This window comes from Colias croceus, chromosome 18, assembly GCF_905220415.1.
Source record: "Colias croceus chromosome 18, ilColCroc2.1".
NCBI lineage: Eukaryota > Metazoa > Arthropoda > Insecta > Lepidoptera > Pieridae > Colias > Colias croceus.
In genome coordinates, this window is record NC_059554.1 from 8026118 (window position 1) to 8049780 (window position 23663).

The following is a 23663-nucleotide window of genomic DNA, read 5'->3' on the forward strand; positions in this document are numbered from 1 at the left end:
TGAAGTTAAATAGGGTGCAAATGGTTGTTAAGGACCTTGCTTTTTCCCCTAAGAATAATCTAGAAGCCGAGAGACTCATTTGAAAACCTTGTTTTAAAAGCTATACAAAATATTGACGTGGATTTAAATTGCACGGATTAAAATGCATAAAACGTATTTGCCCACAGCTGTTTTGTTTTGCTTTCACAATTTTTATAATGGGAAGAGTTTTATTTTGTCCAATGCAACTGAATACATATATACTTTGTACGCTAGGAAAATAATTACTGGTACAAAATTGTAACGACGCTGGTGTACTAAAAGCGAAAAGTTTCTTTGCAACGCAAATATATCCTCGTCATCTTGCAATGTGATATTACGCTGCAAAAAATCAGGTTTAATTTCAGATTCTTAAACATCTTAGACTTTTTTCTGTTAATAATTCTGGTTTCTTTGACGACGACATTATAAAAAGAAAATATAAATATTATAAACTTTTAGATTAATACCAAGTCTCTGAATGATAACTCAGAGCCCTAATAAATAAAAATAAAAAATAATTTTTTTTATTTATTTATTTTATTTATTTATTTTTTTTTATGATATAATGTACATTGATGCAATCATAAACTCATTCGAGTTTTTCTGTGCACCATAAGCCCACAAACCGCTACATAATATGTTTTAACTTATTGTTAGTTCTTAATCCTAATGAGGGTACTTAGAAATTTTTTTAGTGACGAGCGACATCGGTAATCTTGCTGGCCGTGTAAACATACAGTATGCTCCTTTCGTGAATCTATAATTTTGTATTATTTGTATTTATATTTAGATAAAATTAGTAATAAGTTCTTAATATTTTAGAGTTATTAGAAGGTTTTTTTTTATAATAGTTTATTTATATTTACTAAAAAGTATTGCTTTAGTTTGAATTTTAGATTTTTGTGAGTTATTGAATCTCTTAAAGATATAGGTAGTTTGTTGATGAGACAGGGTACCATATAATTTAACGTTCTCTTCCCGTGATGGTTTGTAAAAGATGGAAGTTTTAGCGTAGCGTTTGTGACGTTACGAGTTATTATATTATTATGAGGCGTTTTTTTAATTTTATTTATGTCAATATTAAAGAATTCCTCTTTTAAAAGTGTTAGATTAATTTTTTCATGTATCGGTATGATTTTACACAGTTCAAATAATTTACGATATTCATTTTTATATTTAGCCTTAATGTTATATGGAACGATCGTTTTAAGTAGTCTTAATTGGAGTGTGTATATTTTGTCAAGATTGGTCTTACAAGTCCGTCCGTAGCTAGATAATCCATATGAGATAATTGATTCGGCTAGTGATTTGTAAAGCAATAATAAAGTTTTGTAGGGAATTTTGTGTTTAATTATCGAAAATTTAGCCAGGATACACCTCAATCTATCACACACTCCGTTAATATGTTCTTGCCAGTTCAGTCTGCTATCAATAGTAACACCCAAGTATGTTTGATAATCTACAATATCTATAGCGTTACAGTTAAATTGATATATTATTGAATGAGAATATTAAATAAATTTTAATATTCTCATTCATAGAGTCAACGTGTCTATATGAATTAATTGATATATTATATCGTATTTAGACTGAATGATAGTTCATTCATATGAAAAGGAATTTCACAACAAATTCAGTTACTAGTTTCCGGCGCTCAAACAAATTAAATTTCGGCCGTGTCTACGAACAGAGCCAGTCTGTGGTAAACCTTCATAAAAATCAAGAGGAAAGATTGAAGCAAACACCGCGTAAACTGATTCCTGTATTCGTTTGGCGCTAATGTAAGAAAAAAGCGGATTTTTATCAAAAGCATGTATATTTTATTATTCAAAATGGAAGTGAAAACTTGAAACAGTCTGAGTGTTATCAGATTTTTTCCCTAGTATTGTAAAAGAAGACAGTCAGACAAATTACTCGTAAATAATCTTACTTAAATAAATCTAACCAATTGGATACTGCAACTATCAAAAGCAATCGGAAAAACTCTAGAGTTGTAAGACGTAATTAAAGATAAATTTTATTATCTGTTCTATTATTTCCTGTTGTGTGATTTTGCCAGCGCTGCCTTGCGGTTATTATAAATACAAATTAATTAAACTTATTAATTAATTAATTGCCGCTGCCGCAGTATTGAAGCGCATTATTCATAATCAAAATTCACTCTTTGATTAAATACAACTTTACTGACTTAAAATAAGCGATATTTTATAGATGAAATTGTATATCTTTTAACCTGTAGTTTGTACCACACACTTATGCCAAGTTATTATAAGTTTTTGTCGCAATAATCCGAAGAAGCCGTCACTACGATTGGTCGGTTATTCTGCTTGAAAGCTCCATCTCCACTCTGAGATCTTTCTGTATACGTATAATGTTATTTTCTAACTTGATTTATATTCATATGAAGATTAGATTACGATATACTTTGGATATAAATTGAGCATACGAGTAAAATACAACGTCTCTACATTTATAAGTCTTTATAGGTATTAAAATAAATATTTAATATTTATCGGTTGTATATTTTTGTGTAATAATGTTAATTTCAATCTTTACTAGTTAGCGTTAGCTACTATTAAGTATTCTGTGTCTACCTTGTGTCTATACTATGTATAAAAATGAATCGCAAAATGTGTTGGTTAGCGCATAACTCGAGAACGGCTTAACCGATTTCGTTAATTCTTTTTTTATAATAATCCTTGAAGTTCGAAGATGGTTTGAAGAAAACGTAAACATGGACCACGGGCGAAGCCGGGGCGGAGCGCTAGTAAGTTTATAAAATGAAAAAGCATCAACTTTTGCGTCGCTCTAATGTTGTTTTTGAAAGTAAAACGGTTTCACGATACGATTTGAATCATTAAAGAGATAGCTATTTGGCTAATGAAAATTGTTAGTCTATCCAGTAAAGAGCAGATAAATCTCGACACTGATTGTAAACCGCTGGTAATCAATAGAATACATGAACAGAACGTTCTAGGTAGTTAGAGTTTGATGCAGCTAAAAGATAAGACTGTACATAACATTTCAAACATTGGATCGTTTAGTCAGCGGAGATTGTATCACTACATGTCATACACATATCAACATATTTGACGATACTAGAAAAATAACATGAACTCACAAATATTTTTCCCGGAATTTGATGTATCTAAACAAATTACACACCTAAAACATTGACAGATCTACCGGCAACTCCTGCAAAAAAGCTTATGGTGTAAGCTCTTTACTTGTATCATACAAAATTTGAATATGTAGTCTATTTTGTATATTCTATAGTGTAATACAGACAGCCTTATGTTTGGACTTAAGAAACCACGTCTAAACTACGCCAGACTTAATAGAACTAATTTGATTAAGCCAGTTAGTAAATTACCAAAAGCTTGGAGAATAATGTTTACTTCGCTACTTAGGAGATCAATTATTAAATGAGATATGAAGTTCATTCGTCCTCCAATACATACACACACGCATGACACAGACAGGATTTAATTTTCCATGCAAATAAAAAAAGCGTATAGACAAGGCAAAAACTGCAGGCCTGTATTTCATGCATATTCCAACAACCGCTTTAATATTCCACGACCATCCATCCTCTTCTGTCAGCGACAAACGAGGTTTTTTCATAATAATGATGACAATTTATTCTTGTCGGCCATCTTGGATAGCTTATTCGAGACGGTAACAATGCGATTAATTAAAACGCTATCTCTTTTATTATTATCTTTTAACAAGATGCCATTTGCGATGGTATAGTTCTCTCCAAGTGGACTTTACGAGGTTCATAATACACTGTTATAATACAGACAGTAGGTACTTGCTGTGAGTGTTTTTATCTACAGAAAAAAATTGTATGATTTAATTAAATATCTGTTGATATCACTATTTAATTTAATAACAGTTTAGAGTTGAGGTCAAACAATGAGAGAGGAGTAAAGAAGACAACTTAAGACTTTTTCCTGTAGTCTACTATCTTTCTTAATGTTTAGTTCCAGATGAAATTATTGCAGCTACGATAGAAAAATAGTGATGTTATACCAACGAAGATCTTTCTCGAACCCTTCCTCGATCAGCGCGCGACATATCCACACGATATAAATCTCCTGTAAAGAGAGTGTCACTCAACTATAATTGATGGAGCGTTCGGAATGCCTGCCTTTGTTGGGAAACGATTCGTTTTGGAAACTATACACACCGGCACAATTAGCGGAACAAAAAAAAAAGTGAGACTATGAGATAATAACGCATATATTTGACGAAAATGTAATTAGATACAAAATAACAAGTTAATTAACATCTTTTAACAACGACTTTGAAAAGTCTTCGCTATTTTTTATTGAAAAATTAAGAAATTTGAAATAAGTGAAATTTTTAGATGATTATGAACAGTTATGAACCATCACAAAAAATAAAAAAAGTAAGCATTAAATGATTTAACAATAAAATTAAAGCAAAATTAATAACGAGTGTTTCCCCCTCTTGCTCTGATTACGGTTTCCATTCGTCTGGGCTTGCTACAGATTATGTTATCGATGATTTCTTGAGGCAACCGCTCCTACTTCTCAAGTAATTCGTTTCCAAGTTCATTCAGATTGTTGGGGGGTGGCATTCTGGATTTAACCCTTCTTTTTAGCAAGTCCCAGACATGCTTTATCGGATTCATATCGGGGGAATTTGCTGGCCACTGCATCACCGGTATACTTACGTGGCTCAGATATACCTGTACCGATTGTGCACTATGAGCACGAGCATTATCTTGCATTAGAATAAAGTATTCACCAATAAATGGGGCAAATGGTACAACATGTTCTTCTTAAATGTCTCTGATGTATCTATCTGCTGTCATGGTCCCTCCTGTGACTATCAATAATTCCGTGCGAGTTCTCAAACATATCCCTCCCCAAACCATTATCGAGCCGCCACCATAAGACACTGTGTGTTCAAAATTAGACTATATTTGGCGTTCTCCTCTGTGTCTCCATATTCGCTGTCTTCCATTGATCTGTTTTAAAAGAACTCTGCACTCATCAGTAAAGAGAACCTGCTGCCATTCGTTCAAATCCCAGACGATTTTCTCGCGTATCGGTTTCTGTTCCGCTAATTGTGCCGGTGTGTGTATTTTAATTATTACCGTGTAGGGACTTATGTCCGATTTCAGAAATTCTGGATGTGTTTTGTTTACTTATCTGTCAGTTAAAATGACAGATGAATGTTGAAAATATTTAAGAGTGATAAATTATAGGATCAGGGATAGCTACTTCAAGCAAGTGATGACACCGGTCTTTAGAAATACGTATGAATAAATTAGAGATATTGTTTAGACAGAATTGCAATGAAAATAAGAATCATTCGAAATTTTTGCTTTTTCAGTTCATAGTATTGAAACATGTTGGTGGTAGGGCAATTTTTCTTCTTTATGATGATCACTTTTAAAGTATAACGGGAAGAAGACATTGGCCGTCTCAAGTTCGAGTATCAAATTAACGGAATCTACGAGTTGTACATTTCCAAGTAACTAATGAAGAATAGTTGGAAAGTACTCCGTGATAAATCCTCGTGTACAAGCCGATGCAATAAAGAGCTTCATTGAACCGAGAGAAATATTTATACTCAGTCGGTAGGACAGAAAGTTAATCAACAAATTGAAACCAATCATAAGTTAGCTGCGTCGGCTATATAATTTATGAGCCGTGAAAATAAAGGTTCAGTTGTAGTAATTACACTTGGCTGAGATATAGAATTATTGCGTAAAAGGAGCTGATAGTATCCGCTTGCCTAGAGCCATGCTGTTAATCGATTTGTTGAAGTTCCTTGTACTTGTTTGATCATTTTCGCGCTAGTTTGAAAGTTTTGTAAGCGATAAAACTTCTAGATCAGTAATTATTTTTCTTCAGTTTACAGTTACAGCAGTGTTTATTTGTTTGGAATTTACTTTGCTTTATTTGTATAAGAGAAAAATTTCTTATATTTCTTAATGATGCTTATCCAATGCTGTCTACTTTATCTTCTATACCAGTCCTATGTAAAAAATAAAAAAATAAATAAAATATTTATTAGCAACTTCAAATATAACATTACAATATTGCTCTGCCTTCTGAATTAGGTAATTACCTGTATCTCAGAAGGCAGTGCTATATTATGTTGAACCCGTGTTTTCGCTCGCATGTTATCTGTCAAAAGTATAAGTACCATTCACTGTTATAAACTATTTTTGTATTTGTAAAAGTAATTGACCTAAAATGATATAAGTAGTGGTAGTAAGTAGAGTAAGTAGTGGCATCCATAAGATAATTGACCTAATAGGAACATAATGTTACATTACCTATCGAGCAAACGTTGCAAATATTTCACATGTCGTCCAATTACTTATACCAAAGTATTAATTGAAGGTGACAATGCTGCTGAGCGCGGCAAGAACGATGCAGACAATTTTGATACCAAGTTCATTAGAATAGCATTGAATATCGCTTGCATTACATAATATTGTAGGTAGGCAACTGTTCAACTACGGTAAGCATTTTGATTAGTTTTCAGTTCAGTTTGTGCTTTGAGAGAATACCGCTCTTTAATCACTCGACTTGGCCTTTCTACATCATTACTCTTATGTTTCTATAGTTACACAGTTAATTGTACTGCGAGATTTCTTCATTGATACGTTAGGACCTATAGTTCCTAGTTTTATAAAATTACTAAAACCAAACAGAACCTTAAGTATAAACTTTCAAACCAGTAGCAATTTAATATTTAAAATGATTCTCTTATGTGAACTTTATAGATTTCTTAGTTATATTTAAGAATATACTTTTATGCAAAATAAAAGATCGAACACGTTTCTTATCATAGTCGAAACGTGAGCAAGCCAACGAGCTCTACGCGCCGCTACGATTTACGAAAACTGTTTAAATCGCGCATAATACAATCTATTTTTCATCGTTTAAATTCCTGATAACATTCGTGTTCGTAGATGAAACATTCGTAAAATTGGTGTAAGCAAAAATACGCGTAATCAAAGCGAAAAGGTTGGAAGTGCCCTGTTTACACATGCGTGTATTCGTCTCGCTAATCGCCTTACTATTCGCACGAATATGTAAATGCACCATTAAACGTTTTATTTCCACAGGACGCGTCCGGCAAGTGCATGGCAACACAGAAACATCTCGTAAAGGAGAGTCCAGAGATGCTGGCTATCGCCACGTGGACGGGTCAAGTGCCGCGGCGACCGCCGCTGCCACCGGGGGCCAAGTTGTCACAGTTGATGGCCCTTGGCTCCCGGAGGGACCCCAGGAGGGTCGTGTGGATGCTTGCCAAGTCGGACGCCGAAATGAAGTAAGCTAATTGGGCATTTATCAGTATGTTGTCATTGTTAAAGAATTACAGAATTGTCCTATTTATGTGATATTCAATAATTCTTTTTCCATGTACTTTTAAGAGAGGTGCATTAAAATACAATACACCTTAAGTAGTAGATATTTAAGTATAGTAACCAATCTGAAATAATATGTTATGTAAATTAAGTAGAATGAAAAGTGTAAAAAATTATAAGAGAACGTAAATAGCACAACACACATTTAATTTCGTTAAAAGACTTATCGCAAAGGGTGTAGTCTCCGCGTCTCAGACGCAAAAGAAAATAAAAATTCAATTTACTTTATTATACGTTGAATTATAGCAGATGGATTCATTTGATGGGGAATGATCAGAATAATGTTTTTATGTACATTTTTCATTGCTTTTGCGAGGCCTTTGCAAAATATTTTAGCTTTTAAATACTGATTGATATTAACTCCCATGTTTTAAGGATTTTCTCAAAAAACACACCTTCATTTATTATTAAACCTATTAAGAAACTCGAAAAGGTTTACAAAATATATAGATTTTAATAAATTGATAATATAATGATTCTTCATTGTATTGCAAACAATAAGATAAATATTCGTAAAAGTTAAGCGATAGGAATATCGTGTCATCGTTAATAAATCGACACATCCAAACAGGGCTTATCCAAGTTACAAAAAAACAATTCGAACTGTTTACGCACATACCCATAGAGTGGTTATTTATCGCTCTCATCCTCGCCGGATTACCACTTCTACGACATTCGGAGGGCGGGCAATTTTTTCGCAAACGCTACGTCATTTCCGACAGCCCCACGTTCCTAACTTATTTGATACTTTTTATTGTTCAAACTCGTTCGTTATTAAAACTTTATCTACGTGTATAATAAAACAATAAAACTTCCGTTTAAGATAAATTTCGAAAGTCTTGCGAACGTCGAAGAAATTTTTTCTAAGAATAGTGAAACGTTTCCGGTTTTCCGATTCGTAATCGTATTGGATAGAATGTTAAAAGAACTGTAATCTCTGAAAAAAATAGATAATTCCAAGTTTACGTATTAAGTACCTACTGAAGATACAATTTCAGTAATCAGTAATATAATTTTGTCGATAATAATTTATTCACAAATAAGACTCCAGACAGACGACAGTTTGCAGAGTTAACATGCATTGTAAAAAAATGAAAATGAAACATGGTTGATGACAGAAAAATTATCTCTTTCAAACTCTACTTTGTTAGCAGAGTAGAATGGAACGAGACAATATGTGATTAAAAATTCTTTAGCACTAGAATCTAGAGATAAAACTTTTCTATGTAAATTATTATCCTCTTTAAGTTTTCCTTTATGACTATGGATTTCACATTACTCAGAGAACAATTTTCCTATCCACGTGCAACAAAGAGCGAGATACTAATTATCTCCGTTCCCTTATTAAGGTAACAAATGCGTACAACCTTTGTAATATAGAAAGTAATAACGCCTGCGTAATTTATACGGCATCTCGCTGATGGACATCTTGCTCGTAATTTTAATGAGGCGCTTTAAAAGTCTTAAAAGTTCGCACATCAGCTGAATTTCGTAAACGTATTTTACTTATAATGTTGATAAAAAAATTATTAGGGCTTAATTATAAAGCTTCCAATTAATAGTTTACTGAGAGGTTTATAAACATACGAGCATACGAGTATTATGCCATTAGCGACATACAGTTCGTTTATTTTGAAAGTGATATCGAAAAAGTTTTTACTCCTCGGGGAATAGGAAAGTGATTGGATAGCGTAGGTCACCGCCATATATTATGTATTGGCTTATGATACAAGTTCAATATGTATGTATATTTTTAATGAAAATTGTTATAGGATTATAATTTTTAAAAAGACCCAGGCATTGGTTTTCTTGCATTTTCATAGATATTTTTAATTTATTTCTTTGTTTTATATAATCTTATCACATATAATATTATTACACTCGCATATTATTTTAAACCTTTATCATAGATACCTATTCTTAATAAAATTAGACAGGCGCTATCTTTATTTTTTTTTTTGCGCGTTTTCACTATTCGCTTTAAAAGGCGTATGGATAAATTATATTATGTACTTAACATTTTTTTAAACATCCTTCTGAATACCAATATACCTATATACCTACTTGAGAAGAATGAATCGAGAGATTGAAATCAATCAAATTGTATAAAAGTGTCGTTGATAGCTCTACATTAATATACCTATTTCCAATTCGATATATTTTTAGAATAAATTATTTCACACCGTCAATAAATAAAACCTTTTTAACTAACTACAAAAAAAATTCACACGAAAAAAATGATCATTGAAAAGTAAATTCGAAACAAGCTGCGTGCATAAAAATATCTCATTTGTACGTGACCAGCGAACTGAAATGTAATAGAATAAGGATTGGACGTACACGTAAAGTATACTTTTCAGGCAGTATATTACCCGGCTTCACCTTTTGTCAGGGACCTCAGAGGCGCTGGGCTAAATAAAAGAGAGAACTGACAAATGAGCGGCTTAACGCATGGAGCGACGGCGAAATAAAATGTGCTGATATATTATCTATAGTGATGGAAGCGAATGTGGTCCAAATATATTTTTTTCATTTGTTTATAGGTAGATAAGTAATTGGATGTTCGTTATATATTTACACATTTAGAGAAAACAGTTTCCCGTGACTGCTAATGACCTAACGTTTGTTCATTTGTTTTACACGTTTAAAAGTTAAAGTCTTATCGACAAATATAAGTTTTATACATTTTAAAACCTTACATAATATTGCACGCAATATTTATGATTTAGTATGAAACTCACCAGCGTGTAGCTTTACCGGAAGCATTTGTTACTCCCCATTGCGTTCTGTTAAAAACGTTACACACACATCTGAACTGTAAAATATTCCTTGGTAAAAATAGTGGAAAACATCACGTAATAAATTGCTATAAGCAACCGCGTTCCTCAGGGCGAGCTTAGTAAGCTCCACTGAGTGACTTATAGCTTCTAGTGAGGAACTTTTTTAGACTTTTATATGAAGTCTGAGACTTATGGTTTGTTTGCGTTGATTTATAGCGGCCATATTATATGGATTTGCGGATTACGGATACAGAATAATGAATAGGTGCGTTAATTTTGTATGCAAATAGCGATCCCTTGTGATAAGATTAGCCGTTCAAAATGTCTCTTACTTGTACCTTAATTTGGGTATAGAAACACATGATCAAAATAAAGGTATTAATAAAAAAAATTATTTTTCTCAATCATGTAGTTCTTTGTAGAAGAGAGACTATTAGCTTCATTAGTGATTTGCAATAAAACCAAACTTATAACATAGTTTTATGTATCTGAACGATTTAGATTTTAACTATCTCTTTTTGTTGATGCTTTCAAAGGGAATGGATGGCTGCAATATCAAAAACAGTGAGTATATTTGAACAGATATTCAACAATATTGTGAATTTTAAACGTGGCTCTACGTGTGTTTTATAATTCAATTTTTTATAATCTGTTTGAAGTAGTTTCTACTACTAATTCTTCTATTAGTGTAGGTAAATTATGGAAAATAATATATAAAGTTATCGAATCACAACCAGAGATTTATCAAGAATTTATTTTAACCTTTTCAAAATTTTCACAGTTTAATCCAATACAAGCAGATACAAATACTGCGGTATTTCTTGAATTATTACTATCAAGACTTTCTTTTATTTATACAGATAATGGAATTAACGTAAATTTCGTTGCAGCTGCCCCCGCCGCCCCACATCGAGTTAGTTATGTCAATGCCTTACCTCCGCACTGCCTTCAAGCGACCGACAGTCAGAGTTAGACGTAAGTAACTTTTTTAATTTTTTTTTATTGTACAATAGGGGAGCGCTTGGCTATAATCTCGGCTAATGGCAAGCTGAGATGTGGCCTAAAATGGAGCGCGCTTCCCTAGAATGTACCTATACACTCTCCTCTTGAAGACCTCCAAATTGTACTCATCGGGGAACACAGATTCAGGAAGCATGTTCCAGTCCCAGTAGCGGTTCGAATAAAGAATGACGATCCGAACCGCTCTGTCCGGGTACATGGAACGTCAACCATGTACTATGTGTAACTAGATTTAAAAAAAAGTAATCTTAAGATCTTATTATTTTTGCACTTTGATGTACCTACGTATAGTAAGACTCTGATTATCCGAACGCCGATTTACCAAATCGCCAATTATCCGAATCGGTACTAAGCGTTATACAAAAAATTAAAACGAAGTACCTACCTACCTAATCTCTGTTTTGTTTAGCTGTAATGAGTTGGAATTTGCTGGAGTCCAGATATTTTTCAATCAGTGGTTCAAATTTATGGTAGAAAGCTATAAGGAAGACCCTAATTACGTACGTTTATTCCATGTGTGACAGTTGTTTTTTTTTACTAATAGTCTTTGTCTGATTATCAGAATTTTCGATTATCCGAATCAGCCCCGGTCCCAATTAATTCGAATTTATTTGATACTTAATTACGCCTTATTTGTCGTGTGATTCACCGCTTTTTCTCACAAAAACCGCAAACATAATGCAAGCATGGGCGTAGCCACGGTGGGGCAGGGTGGGGCGCTTGCCCCACCCAGGCTTTGACCTGGAAGGTACTTAACCAAATCTAAAAATTGAACTATCCAGGTACTAACTACTAAGGTTAATATCCGAAAGTAAATTCACACTCGATTCTCGAAAGCCGACAGTCGACACAGAAAATGAGACCTAAACATTAGTATTATTTACCTCTACATTGACTGACTAACAAATAATTGTCATACGCCCAGCGACCAAACGGCTGAAGATAGGGACACATTTTGGATCTATTTCGTGATGTGGTAGGTGAACGATAAGGTGTTTTGAATAAGAATAATACACAGAATAAAGTGAGTGTTATAAAAAAGTTTTCAAGGTAAAGAAGGTGCCATCGCAAATGCGTTCGCAAATGCGTTCGCCAATGCGTTCGCAAATGCCTTCGCAAATGCCTTCGCAAATGCCTTCGCAAATGCCTTCGCAAATGCCTTCGCAAATGCCTTCGCAAATGCCTTCGCAAATGCCTTCGCAAATGCCTTCGCAAATGCCTTCGCAAATGCCTTCGCAAATGCCTTCGCAAATGCCTTCGCAAATGCCTTCGCAAATGCCTTCGCAAATGCCTTCACAAATGCCGGCGGCACAGCCGCCGGCCGTGCCACCGGCACGAGGTTCGAAGACTTTGGGTACCTACATACAGTTGCTAGTTACTTAATATTATTTTTTTATTGTTGCCCCACCTTGAGCATGGGGTCAAGGTGGGGCAACAATAAGCCATGGGGCTAGCTACGCCCATGAATGCAAGATGTAGTATGGTCGTGTTTTTTGAATTTCCATAAATTAATTTATGTACTAATCTAGAAAACTAATCCTGACATAGAGCTGCTAAGTACGATACTATAAATTCGAATCACATCGTAATGGAGGGTTTTAGTTGGTAACATAACTCACGGCCTTTTCAACGAAGCTGTAGGGATTCCATGCAGGTTTTTCCCATCTATAAATTCAACTAATCTATATTATATGACATGTTTGTCTGTATTTTCATTATAGAATCGTCAGCTATGCATTTGATCATGTGATGATATGAGTGCATGAGTCCAAGTAATGGTCAGTAAAATCAGTAATGGTACAACCAATCTTTACAGTGTACTACAGGAAAAGCCTGAGTGCACAGCTAGTAGTATGACTATATGAGTTCTTTTTGCTTAAAAAAAATGAAATCTTGTTGGACTGTTTTTACTACAGAAGTTGATTTACCTACAGAAAGTTATACACACTACTCAAAAGTCCTCAATAATTATCTCTACAAAAACAAGCTGCTGAAATTCATCACTTTATTTCAACAAATTACATTTCCATAATACCAGTACTTCGTTACGATATAAAAACCGGAATGTTGTGAAGTGGCGACATTAAAACTCATGTAATTAATCCCATGTACAATTTTCACGTGCCTGAGATTAAAATAATATATAAAATACGCAAGTGTACTGAATGGGCTGACTATTTACTTGTTCATTAAGAAAATAATAAATATGTAAGCTTCAGCATGCGCCTTTGTTTCAATAGTTGCTACTTGCTAGTTAAATGTAGCGCGATAGTTCATAATATATTCTCCATCTTGTCGCATCTGGCTTGATGAGATCTAATATAATTTAATAAAATTATAATCTAATTAAGTTAAAAGTAATATTTTTAAGGTAAAAGAAACTCATTAAGTGCTGATTTACACAGGGTCAGTAGACAAGTCAGTCGCGGCGCCGAAATTCGGCGCCGCGACTTACTTTAACTGTTTACATAGACTTCAAGCCTCTGTACTGACTTCAAATCTGTTTACACAGGGTTTTTTTCGGGTCAGCACTGATTTGCCTCGAATTTGTAGTCAGTTACTGACCCTGTGTAAATCAGCACTAAAAAATAAAATCAGTTTTATTAGTATCAAAAGCAATACACGCGCCAGATATCAATATAACATAATATAAAGGTTGAAAAATCATTTATATTTCCTTATTTCACTTGTCAAAAATAGTAAAATCCGCGTTCGCATCACAGTCCACAGAACTCAAAAACAGTGAATTTATACGCAAACGTTAAAAATGCAGGAAATACTAATTGCCACGCTTTTAACTATTCATCAATTTGACGGCTATCAATAAATGAATGAAAACTAAATTGGAAATGTTTGCACGTGATACCGACAGCGTTGCATTCATATTCGGAGCTCCCAAAGCATCTCTCTTTTTTTTTTGCTAATACAGCCATCACTGATTTGCTTTGGCGAGATCTTTCAAAATATTTTTGACGTGATTATTTTTATGAAAGTATCATTATGGGCGTTATAATCAAAAGAAATGAATTATATACCTACTGAGTGTAGTCCAGAATAGAAATATAATCATGGTCAAATTGAAAATAATTCCTAAAATCCAGCAATAGTTACGAAACCTAACAGACATGCTCCAGAAATAGTACAAGTGAGCTAGTACTTTTATATTATACTAGCGGTCCGCCCCGGCTTCGCCCGTGGTACATATTAACGTTTTCTCTACATAAGAACCATCCTCGTACTTCAAGGAATATAATAAAAAAAGAATTATCGAAATCGGTTCAGCCGTTCTCGAGTTATGGAATTACAACGAAAAGTGGCATTGATTTTTATATATTAGAAGATTATTCGTATAGAATAGTCAAATTTTTTCTTTCAAAATCCCAACTATTTAGTCACTGAACTATAAGCTTTCGTTTTAATTTCAACAGCTCACGACTTTCCATCAAATTAGATAGCGCTCTTTGTAAGTCGAAAATTCAATAAAAACTACGTGACTTCCCTTGTCCTTCTCGTTTTAACGTTCTTGTTTAATGTTCTCTAAAACATGAATTGTGAAATTCAGGGCATTTAATTTTCTTTGTTTGTGATAATAATATTAATATTTGTTTGCTTTAAGCTGGGTTGCGGTGGACAATGTTTTGGTCATTTTGTTTGTTCTTTAAAAGGGCCCGGCGTAAACAATGAACAAATTCGACCGGAATTCTTAAACTCAATTTATAATTCAATTTACTGGCCCTTGTAAGTGTATATTGTTGAGTATCCCTCAGTATATTCCATACAATACGGAGCAAAGAAATACAATTTGTATTTTATTACGGAGTTCAGTAACTTTGATACGTGTGGAATTGCTATCAGATCTTTATATTGTCAGGCTCCATTGTCCATCAAAATGTTTAATTGTCCATTACACATACACCTCTTGCCCATAAACTTATACTTTCATTATTTTTCCTTGACCACTAGATTGCCTGGAAGAGATCGCTGTCTTAGCGATAAGACCGTCTATTGTGCTCAACTGTGTCTTTTTTTTGTTGTTTGTAGGTAAATCTTAACTATGGTTATTAATTAACTTAGCTAACATAAAATGAGCCAGACCACAAACGCGTCGGCTTAACATCTTAACATTAGATTAAGATTACTAGTTCCCAGAGTGATATGGACGTCTTATCTGAATGAGAAATATAGGATAGACCCGCAATTAAGCCTAACTAGGACTAACTCTAAATGACCGAACTTTCTCGAAACCGTAATGATGGTCTGGACTTTAAATAACAGAAGCTTCGCGGAGTTAAATGACGATTAATCATCATCATTATCATCATCATCAGCCCATATATGTTCCCACTGCTGGGACACGGGCCTCCTATGGGGGTACAGGCCATAATCCACCACGCTGGCCAAGTGCGTGTTGGCGGATGACACATGTCGTCGAACTTTTTAAATCTATGATGACGATTAATAAAACCAATAAATTTTGCTTAAATATTTATCGCCTGTAACAAAAAGTTTGAGACGATGTAATAAAAGTTTCACTTTAATAACACACTTTTTTATTATGAAGTACTCAGTTGATGAACGGTATTCAGTTGATAACAGTTGATAAACGCTATAAGATTCATTGTACGGTATTTAAATTAATATCTATAAAGCGTGGAGTAGTGGAAAATTATTCAATTTAGAAAAAACTCTCATCAATAAATAATACCTTTGCGGTTTTATAAAAAATCACATTATGTTTCGTTTCTAAATTAAATAATTCGATATGCCCTAACGCTATTCTTACCTGTAATGAAATAAACCCGTCTGACCATACGTAGGAATTAAATGAAAATTAACGTAAGCTTCTCAGCTTTATGAGGGTGAATGAACTAAGTTTATAATAATGTTCATTCAAAGATAGAGATTTAGTTTATCTGTAGAATGAGACTAAAACAGTATACAGATGTATTAAATGATTTTGAGGCTAGATCAGTCGTCTGTCTGCTTGTCCAGCTTTGTAAGGATTTAGTTTTAAGACAAACTCAAACTTCTATATAAGTTTATTTTAGATTCTATAGAGACAATCGTCAAGAAGTCTTGGTAAGGGCTCTTTTTAATAATAGTTTATACAAAGAATTGTAATCAACTTGTAGAGTCGTATAAAGCAGAAAGCCACACAATGTCATAAATATCTATACAATTGCATATAAGATACAGTACTCTCTTCATTTTATATTTTTTCTTATCTTTAAAGCCAATCTTCTATGAGTGTATAGATAAATAGATATATGTTTTAGTTCGAGCATGACCCAATTAATGCCGTAGCAGGCTCTACTCTGTGGGCTCTACCACTTAGAATATTATAAATTCATATTTTCTCGTAGGAAAAGAAAAACAAGTCATAAGACATGGTTAGTGGAAGCTTGCATTAACATTTTATGTATCATGTTTTTCAAACAAATATAAATCTGTTCAGATTTCTATATAAATGATTATAGTTCTATTAAAAGTAATTAAAAAGTAATTTTTTTTTTGGGTTTGATTGACAATTTTTTATACGTAACCCCGCGGCAGCACTTTATTAACACAAAACAAATTCAGGGGCGTTACTGGAAGAGCAAAAAAGGTTCGACACGTCCTCTCCCACATGAAAATCAGGGACGGAATCACAATATTAGACTAGTGTGGGCTTGTTTTTTTATGTAACAGCCTAAAGTAGCGAACCTTGAAACGATAGAGGGAAAATATCTACAAGAAAAGAAAAGACCACAAAGAGTATTTTGCGTTATACAAAACATTTTTTTCAAAAGATTAATCTTAGTTACTTATTTATAACTATCTGATAGAGAATAAAAGACGTTGATTTGAGCATTATATTTAATCGTTTTGGTTATGTTTGCTTTCATGTGATCCTAAACTTAGAGTTTAGACTGAAACATAAATTTTAAAGGAAAAATATGAAAACATTTATGTGCTCATTCGTATGAACTCGATGCTCCATACATGAATTCACGGATGCAATAAGAAAGAAATGTTTGCCTTAATTACCGCTTATAATACGGCCCTGTTCATAGCGAGAACATTTCGAAAACTTGTAATGCGTTTGTCATGTCGCACCCAAAATCGCTTAAAACAAAGCCTCCTTATTTATAGCTTAAAAAGTATATACATAAATGTATTATTACTTAAATAATACAAAATTTAACGTGGGCAGAATTATGCTTGAACAGTTGAATAAGTCGAAAATTGTAGTCTGTTTAATATTTTTACTGTGTTCTAAAGGTTAATTTTGTACTTTAATAAGAACTAATTAAATAAATAAAGCAAAGCAAAGGACGTTTTACCTCGGGGAATAAAAGTTAAATTGAAGTATAGAAGCATAATAAATGAGTTTAGCATACTTTTTAATTAAAACATTACGTTCTACAAACTAAAATATTTTGTTTTGGTAGTTTTGAATTAGGGGTTTCGCTGAACTTGTGTGATCGCTTATTATTGTGTAACTTATGAAATGAAAATCTCTAGAGAGGTATACTAGGTGTGATTTAAACAACAATGGCAATATCATCAAGTGATTTTTTTTTTATACAATTAGGTACTTAATTCACACAATAATACTTATTAATAGATTTAAATTTGGGTTTGAAGCTCTTAAATATTAATTAATCTAGTTTGGCGTAGTTTTAGACTGGCAATTAAATATTAATGTCTCTTGTAATAATATCAGTTTGAATTTCCAAATAATTTTCACATAGCAAAAAAACATTTCCCGCCAAAACCAGATGTCAAAATAATCTGTTGTCTGTACAATATGGCGGGTTACCCGCCCCGTAAGTAATGCGTAGTTAATGGCTCAGCTGCCTCTTTCTTGTTGAGCAGCATTATTGTGCATAATTCTCCCCAGCCAGCCCCTTTTATAAGCTTTTCTAACAATATGATCTCATTTACATTCTTTAATAAAATATGTAGGTACGCATTTTAGTATTAAACTGAAAGAATGTTATGCACAATGTGGTTGGTAATTGTGTTTTATTATTATTTAACCTGATATTGTTGTACATGATAATGAAAATAGAGTAAGCTCTAAGCTAGTGTAGTATAATATTATTATCTGTGCTGTGAGGTAATCATTTGTTTTATATTATTATTACGATAAATAATACGCTATGGAAAAAAAGAAAGTTACATTACAGGCTCCTGAAAAAAAGTTTATTAGTATGTAGTTTTATATTAGAAGCCTGAGTATGTATAGGTATTATATAGGTATAATGGTGTAAAAATAGAATATGATTTATTTAACTAGGTACCTAATTATTTATTAGTGTTACAAAAGCCTTAAAAATTAAGAGCTATATTACATTATGTAAAAAATAAAGTCGATCTCCATTTATTGATCACGCTTGACTCTACTAGGATCTAATAGAGGAGTAGAGCTACGATGAATATCTTACAAAAAATATTCCCTATAAGACTGAATTACACAGCTAGTAGTAATTTATTTTGTATCTCCAGCGACACCATCAGAAGCCTACAATAGGAACGCTCGTAACGCGGTTGGCGCGCTCGACGGGCGCGGACTGGTCGCCGTGATCAAGCGCCAGGTGCCGCTGGCGGGACAACTGAACCACGAGCTGGCCTGGGGGCAAGGCTGGGGCTGGGTCACCCTGCCGAACGGCGTGTGGAGTGGAAGTTAGTATTATTTTGTGGCTAGAAACATTATAGTTTAGAGGTTCTGTTGATCTTTGTCTGTCATTCACATTATTGAAAATGTATTTACAAGAAGCTCTTAACTGTTATATCAAGGGAATTTGCTTATAAGAAAGGAGAAAAAAGAAAATAAATTAGTTTATCTTTATAAATTTATAATACAATTAATTTTAATTAAAAGACGATCGTTGACTCCAGCTTATTAAAATGTATAATATGTGTTACTATGTAATAGTATCTAAACATAATTATATTGTTTACATTACAGGACTAACATGGTCGCAAGACGGGGAAGACTTCGCGCTCCACGCAATGCCCATCATGCATCACACCAACGTCTCTGAAGCCTGCTCCATGCTGGACGGCGTCACGGCCTACGAGTGCTCTGCGTATGAACAGGCGCTAGCGGAGTACGACGACACTGCCACCACCTCTAATGACTGGGACTTCGGAGTAGACTGCGGGGACTTCATGATGTAGACTGAATTCGAGTCGATGCAATAATTTTGCGTTCTGGCTCTACTTTACGAACGGTTTTGGTAGATGCGGTAGATGCTAAATCTTCGATGCTGAAAGTAGACTTGGTAGGCGGTTCGTATAGCAGAGCAGAATTGCGTATATTTATGTTGTATTTCAAATTTTCTTTCATTGTGAAAGTGTCAAAATATTCCTTTAAACTGCTAAGCAGTGTTTTATGTATTGTTTTATCTATTCGACATTACTCCTTCGTTTTTATTTTAATTGATCAACATTGAGAGTGCTGGTCACAATCCTTGAATTACACTGATGTGCCAATTATCTAATGATTAATATTGAAGAGCGTCTTATGAATTTTATACAATGACCCTTTATGGTTAAAGCGAGAGAGTTATATATTAACCGATGGACGAATTATGGATCGGTCGTATTTTCAGTAATAGTTGCATGCTCTTTAGCTAACTGTGTTGTCATAGAGATGTGTGTAGACGATAAAACTAGATTTTCGTATTCTGCTCTACGGCCTACGACACTGTAGGTTATCAATTGTCTTAGCCATAGACCTCTTTAAGCACTGTAGACGTTTATAAGAACCCCGTATTTGGTAGTCGGAACATTAAGTGCAAGTCTATACATCTTCCTTTTTATACGTTTTGTACGGTTCGATGTTGAATAAATAAATTATTTTGAGTTATTTATGTACCTTCAGGAATAAATCCTTCAATAACGATAAACCTTTTTGAATATTTTATGAAACACGTATCCAGGGTAATGAGTCTGCATATTCCCAATGAATTTTAATATTCAACACATTCGTACGATAATCGCACAAAATCAAATTGAATTGCAAACATCTAATTAATATTTTTTATTTTTATAGAATAAGTGACTTGCTTGATCCCTGATAACACCAATTATAAGGATTAGAATTTAAATGAAAGAATCTATTTTAGACGTAAGTAATTGATGTTAGGATGTAGTGAATGTGGTCGGTAGAATCCCTCCATTACCCCAATAATACGGTCGGTACTAAAAATATATATAATCGCTAAATGAATAACATTAAGAAGCGATAAGGCTAAGCATTCGATGCAAACGAACCAAACTATCGAGCAAACGGAGTCCTATGGTTATAGACCAAAAAGTTTACACGAGGAAAAATCATTCCACGACCTCTAGAACCTAATTATAGTTAGGGTCTTAGTACAATTATTGATGAAATTGTAAAACTAGTCGCTAAAATCTTCCGACCTACCCAAAGACTGCCTAACGTACGTTACCTGTACAGTGTACATGCGTGTGTTGTAATGGCGTGGAAACCTCGGTTAGTTCCCCTGCCCTGCCATTTACATTGCAGACATTATTATTGACGTAGAATTTAATAAAAATCATCAACATCATCGTTTTTCGATTCATAATTACAGCTCTACTCTACAAGAAAAATGGAATCATGCCGTTTTTCGGATTTCTTCGACAAGTATAATATTAAGTAGTATATTCCTACTTATTGATGAAATCAGAAATTTATAACATTATTGTTAATTATATTTGATAAAATCCATTATTGCAAAACAAACACAAACTTCCAACCGTGATTTGTCAAAATAATAATGCTGCAATGTAGAATTAGATGTTGTAGGAAATTATAAAATATTCATTATTATAGTAAATTAAAAGTTTAGTCTTACATGAATAAAGGTATTAATTATGTCTCAATTATTTTCTATAATTCTTCTTATATTTTCGATAATTCTGCAGCTTATGTAATTTTTGTTCTCTTATATTTTCTAAAAGTATTTTTTGTACGTGTACTCTGAACTATTAATATTGGTAAAATTTTTGACGCTGGTATCGTCTAGAAAGTTATATTTATATAGTGATACGATATTTTTGTATGACGCTTACCGATAAATTATTATTTATAATTTTATATCGTTTTAAATGGGAATATACCTAATCAAAATAGTATTAATATGTTCTTAGTATGTTACTCATGCAATACGTCGTGCTAATAACGAAATTCAGGTAATCTATGAATCTACAAAACGATATACTATGAACATATTTATAACTATAACATCAATTGATTTTATCTGTTTATTTTGTGCAACTCAGCTGCTGAACAATTCAGTCATCACCTCGCATGAAAAATATTACGTTGTTTCGGATTTTTATTTTGAATACTTTCAAAATTGTATTTTTTATACAGCGATATATATTTTAGGCGCACACTAAGCGTTTAAATTATTTTGTCTATGAAATATAATACCAGTTCATTCATTTCTAAATTACAAATGAATATGTTATTTGTAAAAATAAATTATTTTGTGGTAGTTAATGTAATGAAGTAAGGTTTTAAGTACCTTTTTGTTCTTGTTTAGTATATTATAACTTATAATGACTTATCAACTTTTTTGCAGCAACCTATAGTTATTACTTTTATTTAGTTAAACCAACGTTTATTTTAAAAAAGTTTGTACCATTATTGTATTTTAAATGCAGGCTCGATACCCGGTATCTAACTTGGTATCGATACTAGGTATCCTAATTCCAATAAAATGATTTTTTTTTCTGGAAATATAATAGATGAATAGTTAAGTTGCTATTTCATAATAGATGTACGTATATTTTCTTTCAGGTATCACACAAATTACCTATATTTGTTATGTCTAGGTGGAATATTGTATTGTATGATTTGAAACTTTAATGTATGCAATAAGGAAAGAGCATTAATATTAACTGGTGATTATGACATCGATTGCAAGTAGTGGTCTTAGGTGTAACACGTAGTGCACATTGCACGAAATTGCACTTAGAGAAGTGTGAAAAGAGTAAAGATTCCTAAATGCACTTATCTTTAGGAAGTGTGTTCTTTGCCTTGCCTTCATGCTAAGGAATAAAAAAGGTCGTCGAATGTTACCGATTTTTAAGTGTATTTTTAGGAATTTGTAGAGCATAAAATATAAATATAAATCAAAGTATAAAGCAATTCATATTATATTCCTTATTATATTTTAAATGTTGAGATCTAGAAAAATATGTCGTGATATTTATAAATTATCGGATACTTTTTACGTGTCACTCTTTATCGTATTTTTAACAATTTTAAAGAGCATTATTTAAAAAAATGAGTCTCTTGTTGTGGTGATTAATGGATTTCGGCATTATCAGTAATGTATTTTGTATTAAAACCCTAATTTTTAGGACAAAAAGCAATAAATATACCTTTATTATATTCTTCTGCAAACTTTTGAAAACATACGTATGAACGACGTCTTTCCCTACTTCCGGTGTCTATAGATTAAATAAATCTGTATAATCTGTTCCCTGACAGTTTTTTTTTATATATATAATCTGTATTCATCGTCGCAATGTGCACTTGTGTGAAATAAATGACAAATAAATCGCGTAGGTATGTAGCTAAGATGTGTCACGTGTGTTCCAATCGGCATTATAGTGACGTTCACGTATTGAATGTTTGTATGTAACTTTTATAAAATAAATACCTTAACGGTGTACTGATTGTTTCATTTCTCCTTAAGGGTGGTGCCAAAATTATTATTTATTTATTTAAACTGAATACACATCAGAGAACCACGATCTTGTTGGGCCTATAGGGTTTACATTAATTACAGGAGCAGATCGCAACCCAACCAAATGTGTACAATTATTATAACAATGCGATACAGTTTATAGTTATCAAAAGCTATAGGTATACAATTCATATTTAAAAAATTAACATAATTTAAAATTAGATAAAAATAAAGACAATTATTATCGACTAGCTTCCGCCCGCGACTCCGTCCGCGCGGATGTCGGTCTTCGCGTGGATGGTTTATTTCTCCATTTTGATTAACTCTGACAATGACATCTTGTAAATACCTACTGAACCCAAATACGGCTAGGCCTATAATAATACGCAACGTGTGTTCGCGGTTCTACAGAACAACGTCTATGGATAACTGAAAAATTAAGATTAATTTTTTTCTACGTATTTTTCCAGGATAAAAAGTATCCTATTTTACGCCCAGGATAATAAGGTATAATTATACCAAGTTTCATCGAAATCGAACCGTTAGTTTTCACGTGATGCCTTCACATACAGACAGACAGACAGACAGACAGACAGACAGACAGACAGACAAAAATTTTTTTAATCACATATTTGGGTTTGGTATCGATCCAGTAACACCCCCTGGTATTTATTTTTTCAATATTTTCAATGTACAGAATTGACCCTTCTACAGATTTATTATATG

The 23663-nt window shown here is 33.1% G+C and overlaps 1 protein-coding gene across 2 annotated transcripts in view; it reads left to right on the top strand.

The window, feature by feature from the left end:
• Positions 1-22272, top strand: part of LOC123699787 — a 57278-nt gene extending 35006 nt beyond the window's left edge. For both annotated transcript variants that reach the window (XM_045646817.1, XM_045646816.1), the window contains exons 5-9: positions 7139-7344; positions 10758-10785; positions 11112-11196; positions 18733-18909; positions 19196-22272. In XM_045646817.1, the coding sequence (XP_045502773.1) occupies positions 7139-7344; positions 10758-10785; positions 11112-11196; positions 18733-18909; positions 19196-19407 (708 nt within the window). In that variant the 3' untranslated portion in view covers positions 19408-22272. The remainder of the gene's footprint in view (positions 1-7138; positions 7345-10757; positions 10786-11111; positions 11197-18732; positions 18910-19195) is intronic.
• The last annotated feature ends 1391 nt before the right edge of the window (positions 22273-23663 follow it).